The sequence below is a fragment of the Cynoglossus semilaevis genome, chromosome 14, assembly GCF_000523025.1.
Source record: "Cynoglossus semilaevis isolate Cse_v1.0 chromosome 14, Cse_v1.0, whole genome shotgun sequence".
In the NCBI taxonomy this organism is placed as follows: domain Eukaryota; kingdom Metazoa; phylum Chordata; class Actinopteri; order Pleuronectiformes; family Cynoglossidae; genus Cynoglossus; species Cynoglossus semilaevis.
The window spans coordinates 19,253,671-19,260,449 of NC_024320.1; the positions used below are offsets into that span (position 1 = coordinate 19,253,671).

Here is a 6,779-nt window from a genome sequence, read left to right on the forward strand (position 1 = left end):
ATGTACATATGTGTGTGTGAGTATATATAGTATGTATGTATAGTATATGTATGCACTGTATATATGTACATAAGTCAGAACAGGTTTCAATTCTGGAACATTCACTTCCCTGAAGTTTAAGGCAAAGTCAACAAAGACAAACAGTCCAGTAAACAAAGAATCTCAGGAGGCAAAAAAAGGTGGTTACTGACTTACTTGTGTTAGCAACATATTTGATAATCCAAACCAGAAATTCCTAATACGAACAACAAAATGGACCAAACCACCAAACCATAGTAGGGCACCAAAAAGGGCTAGGACTGGCTCTGAGTGTTGGCAACACTTTTCCATTTTGCCCTTAAAGTGTTGAGCAGTAGGAAGTAAAAAAAATCTTTTGTTAAAGGCAGAGTACACAAGTTGCTAGACTTTTGAGACTTTCACACTCGCATTCATTCCGTTTATTCTTCAATTGTCTAGAATCTGTACATTTTTGAAGATAAATAGAACTGGGCCACTAAAAATAGGAAATAAGCTGAGCTGCACCTGTTCCTACTGGAATAGAATCGGATGTTTGTTTTTCTCATATTTAATAATAATAATTTGCATACCTGGCAGTTATATTCATAGCCACATTATTGTAATGTATAAACTAAAATAAACACTGGGGCTTTCCACCTTTTTCATATACCTACAGTAGTACCTTCAGAAAATGTTTAAAATGTGGATAAATGGATGGATAATATAATTTTAGCCTGAATTAACATCATTACATCATTTATACAATTAGAAACAAATTAAGGAATGCTTTATGGTTTTTGAATGGTTCTCAAACTGTGGTACACATACCACCGGTGATATGCGAGCTGTCTCTAGTGGTACGTGGGGAAAATTCATATTTTCACGTTTACAGTTTCAATTGAATAAATCTGAAACATACCATGCACAATTAATATAACATTTAAACATAAACATCTTTATAAATCATTTATAAACATCTCTCCTGTGGTGGAAGCTAACAGGGAAGGCCTACGCTGCTATGTTCTAATGTTGGTCATCATGGTGGTACTCAGAGAGCTCAGTGTTTTCTCAGGTGGTACAGAGTATGTAAGAGTATAAGACGTTTGAGAACCACTGATTTCTCAAACGTCTTTTTTAAACTACTGCGGCACTAAGAATCATTTTGTCTTTCAGCATTACGGTTGTGATGTTGCTCACTTTATGACCTTTTTAAACAATATTTTTGCGTCGTGATTCTTGAGAAAATATTGTCCTCCGTACATTCTAAGTCAGTAACTGTGAAAGACTGTAAAATGCCCTGAACGGCCTCAGCTCCTTCACATGTGACTGTTCACAGCCCACCTGTTCTGACCTCAGGGGTAAACAAAAGAATAGTGCATGTAAATACTCAATACACACACAGCTCTATGGTCAAACCCATGTCTGTACAAGCAATTCAGTGTTATCAACACCATGGCGAAGGCAGTAAAAATATGATAATTGATTCTTTTTTTGGCCCCCTACAGACAGTGGGGAACTGCGGGAGAGTTCATAAACAGCTGACAGACTCAAACTCACATGAGAAACACATGAGCAACATGCTGTCTTTGTGACACCATAAACTCATGACACAGATCTATAAAAAGTATTCCAATGCCCTGCAAAAATATCTTTAAAGTGTTAATAAGTGGTTTTGGATGTGCTAATAAGCGTCCTAGCAAAGATTACAAATACCAAACTGAATGAAAAGTCAATGTTTCAGGAGTGTAGAGAAAGAAGTAGAAGTTTCTCTCAGAATTATATTGATAGAACAATGTCACAATAAAACAGATTAACGTAACTCATGTTTAATGTTTATGTTTTTTTTAAATATCATATTAGTGCTGGGTGAACAGGGAAATTTAATTTGCAATATATTGACTTTTTGAACAGAATCTGTCTTTGTGGCATGTATTCACACACTGGATAGATATCCCAGCAGCCTGACTTAAATGACTCAAGACATGATTTCAGTATCCATGTGTTGATATCATACCACTCTGCTAATTACCATTAGACTGATTTTCCTATTTCTTGTTTGTTTTAAGTCTCTCACTAAAGGAACATTAAAGGAGGTGATTATTAACAAATATTTAGTTGTTAATATTAGTATGAAAAGTCTGTTGCTCATCCCTGTGTGTGTGTTTATCAGTGCTGGCTTAGGACTGCTGTCATCACATATCTCAACCAATGAGAGCATTTACAGTAGGGCTGTACCAAAGACTGCTGCAGCTCTCACATGAACCGGAGCAGCAAAGAATTGGCGGAAACAGACAAATGAAGAAAACGCTGAACTTTCATGATCATTTTTACATCTTACACAACATAAAGTTACTAAAACCAAAATAACTGTAACCACAGCGGAGTTGACTTTTCTTATCATTTGAGTCTTAAGTATCCCATAAACAATAAACTTTTTACGATCATCCACTTTTTTCATATTGAGCACTTTTGGGTAAAAGAGCCCCAAAACACAATTTCTGAATCAGTTTTTGAATCTTGTGCAAAAAATAAATCCTCTGATTCATTACAATTAAACACCTTGATTTTTACCCAGATGAAATGATGAAACTTGAGTCAAAGAATCTAGTTGTTTGTTTGTCTTTTGTATTTTATTGTTTTGTATCTTAATGTCTGCTAACAATAAATGTGTACTTTTAATTTTGTTATGAAGAAAAAATAATTCATTCATTCATCTGTAGAAGCTAAATCCGAAATCAATCTCAACAGTCAGCAAGCAAGGATGAGGTCCAGGTAGGACAGTGGACCAGTTCAGGGACACACATTTACATTCATTCCATTGGTCAACTGAGAGTAAACAGTTTACCTTATCCTGGGTGTTTTTGGAGTATAGGAGAAAACTGGAGAACACAGAGAAAACACATGTACACATGTGGAACACATGCACACTCCTTGTGGAGAAATGATTGGTTGACACCAGGGATCAAACTTGTAATCTTCTTGCTGATGAGAGCACTAACCACTCTTCCACTGTGTGTGCCAAAATAATATCACATATGACTGAGATAGGAAGAGTTTTATTTGTTTTGTTTTCTTTCAAGCCCAACATTTATCTTCTCTATTCTTTGTTCTTGGCGAAATAAAATCACTACATGTGTACGACAGGCGGGATTTGTGATGATGTGCTTTACTGAGAAATAGGATTGCATCGATTCAGATTAGCTTGAGCAGAACTCTATACTCTGTACCAATAGTTCAAATGTAACAGAATAACATGAAGGAGAAGGAGAGCCAATGCTTCTATTGATAATACATGTACATCATTTTTTATTTAATATACATTTTAAAATTAAAATTGTTAGTAGTTTTCTATTTGCGTCTGGACCTGAAAGGGTTAACGTATGCTGAGGGTCTGGTGACAGGATCATCTACTATATTACATTTTACCAAAACACAGCTATGTCCTCTGGGGTCCAATCACATAAGGAGGTATCTGTTCACATGATATCTCATGAGAGGAATCCATCAATGAGCAGAAAACACGCAGTGTGACCAGACATGTACGCTGCCTCGTAATTATAAACAAGTTCCGGAAAGTGCTGAAAGAAAGCTGAGAAGCAGAAACAAGTAGAGCCCAGCCCAGAAGTTTATTTTGGTTCATTATGTTCAGATGAGCTGTGGTGAATGTAACGAGTCATTCAAAGAAGCAGAGCTGGTTTGGGAAAAAGCCTTGAATCAGTGTGTACTAATGAGCTTTTGAGGTTCAGTTTGTGCTTCCTTCTAAGCTTCACAGATAAATGATCCAGGAAACCTCGACACAGTAGTTCTTGATGCACACGGTGTAATAATTCTAATGTCCAAGATGTAGTGAGGTTGTTTTTTTTAAGATTATTTTTGAACAAACCGACCTGGACAACACTGACAATGCATCGCATGATCTATTTTTCTAAGGATGTTGCATGTAGCATGAAAATGTCCTTCTCTCATTGACTTTAGCTACGCTGTAACAGACCGACTCTAGGTCTTCAATGGTCCGGCAGAACGGAGGCGATTACATGGACAAACACTTTGTCTTCTGTCACTTTGATGCACATTTTCTCAGATCTTCTGGGTCGTCCAGTGATGGACGACACTTTGTCTTCTGCCACTTTGATGCACATTTTCTCAGATCTTTTGCCTGAGGACAAACAGATTGGACGCACATTTTTGCTCATTTGACAGAGTATTTTGTTTTCTGGAACCTTCGCTGAGAGCCGCGGGGCTTTACTTAGTGATAATAAACCGTAGTCTGTCAGCAAACTTTCTTTCATATACTGTACCGTGTATGTAGAAAACACAGAGTATAAACTGTATACTTTAAAGCTTAATAAAAACAGATGCAGAACATGGGAATGATCAGCACCATCTGCTGGAGCTCTGACCACTCATTCACAAATACATCAACTAGTATTTTAAAGTAATAAAGATGCTTTATAAAGAACCTGTGTGATGTGTTTCAGGACCAATTTATCTCTATCTTTTTTTTTTTTTTTGGTGTATTGTGCTGCTGTAGTCATTTGTTTGTGTTATTCTTACTGTAAAGAACTTGACATTAGTTCTACTTAGTGAATGTAGATCAGTTTACAAAGACAACCATTATTTACAGACAATAATATGAGATTATTTTGTAACTGAGTCACCAAATAGTTTCTTTCAAAAATACTACAGACATTGTGGGAAATGTCATTGGGATATTGGCCAATAATTGGACTACTACATGGTTCTGAAACGTTTTATACTCTGTACCACAAAAGTGAAAAGTAAATGTGAAAATATGAATTTTCCCTGCATACCACTAGAGAGCGCTTGTACCACAGTTTCAGAACTACTGGACTACAAACAGATGCTGACTAATTAGCCACTCCTTCATCTGCTAATCAATTAAGAATTCTTGACAGTTGTTATTCATCAACAACCTTAATTCACATGAGCCACCAGTTTCTTGAGGTCACTACAGTGTTTCCTCATTCAGTCAGTCATTCATTCATCTTCTACAGTTACATCCAGTTTAGTGTCATAGGAACTGCTGCCGATTCCAGCACTCATTGGTCGAGGGCGGGTTACATCCTGGACAGTGAACCAGTCCATCACAGGGTCAACTACAGAGACAACTATTCACACTCACAGTTTCTCCGGTGGTCCTTCAGTGTGTCCATCTTTTGGACAGTGATTCTTCACCAGAGTAGGTGGAGAAAACCTGCCTGAACCTGGTCAGTTTAGAGCCAACTGTTAATTAAACCCATGCACATGGACAACACACACACAAAGAAACCATTAGCTGGTTCCAGGGTTCAAACTGGTGATCACCTCACTGTAAGGCAACAACAACAAACACCCTTCCACCGTATGGTCTCAGCAGATCATCCATGTTGATATTTAGGAAAGTTTTAAACTAAATTCCCCCTCAACTGCACTCCCTGTCCATCTGGAGTGGGCAGCAGCCCATTATAGACATTAACCTAACCTGGGTTAACCAGGAACACTCCATCACACATCTGGACTTGAACCTAGGACAACTGAGTGGCCCACGAAGGTCAAACTTCATCCAAAATCTCCAACGACGGGTTAGGGTTTTTACTGTTTTTAGTGTCAGTGTTTTACCTGTTTTAAATGAGACCAGTGTAATGGCTGCAGGTGGAGTGTGGATACAGTGAATGAAAGGTGAGGTGAATTAGCAGCGTGGATGTGAGTGAATGTGAAGTGTGACAGCAGCAGACTCAGGCCTCCTCGGGTTTTAAACCAAAACAAAGGAAAATATGGTTTTCATTCAACACCTGCTGCTGGCGCTGACTCTGGTGTTGATGGTGCTGGTGTTGATGGTGCTGGTGTGTTGATGGTGCTGGTGTTGATGATGCTGGTGTGTTGATGATGCTGCGTCCCTCAGCCAGGTTCAACCTGCTCTACTTTACCTTGACGCTGGTGTGGCTGGTCTGCGTCTCGGCCTCGATGCGGTTGTGTCCGCCGCTGTTTTCTTTGCGGTCCCTGTACGAGTTGTTACGCGAGTGACGGCTCTGGTACGTGATGACCGACGGGATGGTCTCGGCCGCGTCCGTCTTGATGAAGAGCCCGTGCAGCGTGGCCGCGGTGCCCTGGGAGATGGTGGTGGTCTGGTGCGGGGAGTTGGATTCGTCCGAGTCCCGGCAGTAGATGACACCGCTCTGGGAGACGTGAATACTGGGAGCGCAGCCCATGCTTCAACAGCAGCAGCAGCAGCAGCCGCAGCGGCAGTGGCAGATCCACGATCCCGCGGTCAGATCCCGGGTAGTGAGCGCCAACACTCGGGTACCACCTTCCTGTCGTCCACGGCTGCCTGCCTGACAGCGGGCGGCTCTCTTCTCAGCATCAGCTGCGGGCTGGAATCGCTCTGTCCTCCGCGCTCCCCTGTTTGAGCACATGAAGGAGAGACTCCAGCGTGTGTCCAGCTGCAGATGATACTTTCAATCCGTCCCGTCGATCCGCTTTTGTCTTCTGCCTCTGCTATTGCGGAGTGGTGAGCGTCGACATTGTACACGAGGGACAGACACGAGAGGAGTGAGGACGCAGTCTGACGGCCCTTAACGGCCTCGCATCCGGGGGTGAAATAATCAGAATTAATAAATAAACATCAGCACCTGAGTGCTTTTCCTCCTCTTCACCATCATCACCGTTAGCCTCTGCGTCACACCTGGATGTGTGTCCCCCCTGGTCATTGTACATGAGCCATACAAGCTGCAGTTCAGGCCCGTGCAGAGAAACTGGCTTTATGACAGATCTGCGTCTCTACT

The 6,779-nt window shown here is 40.6% G+C and overlaps 1 protein-coding gene across 2 annotated transcripts in view; it reads right to left on the minus strand.

Moving 5' to 3' along the window:
- The window catches only part of pde8b (phosphodiesterase 8B), a 33,771-nt gene extending 26,998 nt beyond the window's left edge, over positions 1–6,773 (minus strand). For both annotated transcript variants that reach the window (XM_008325703.3, XM_017038989.2), the window contains exon 1: positions 5,925–6,773. In XM_008325703.3, the coding sequence (XP_008323925.1) occupies positions 5,925–6,206 (282 nt within the window). In that variant the 5' untranslated portion in view covers positions 6,207–6,773. The remainder of the gene's footprint in view (positions 1–5,924) is intronic.
- Positions 6,774–6,779: the final 6 nt, after the last annotated feature.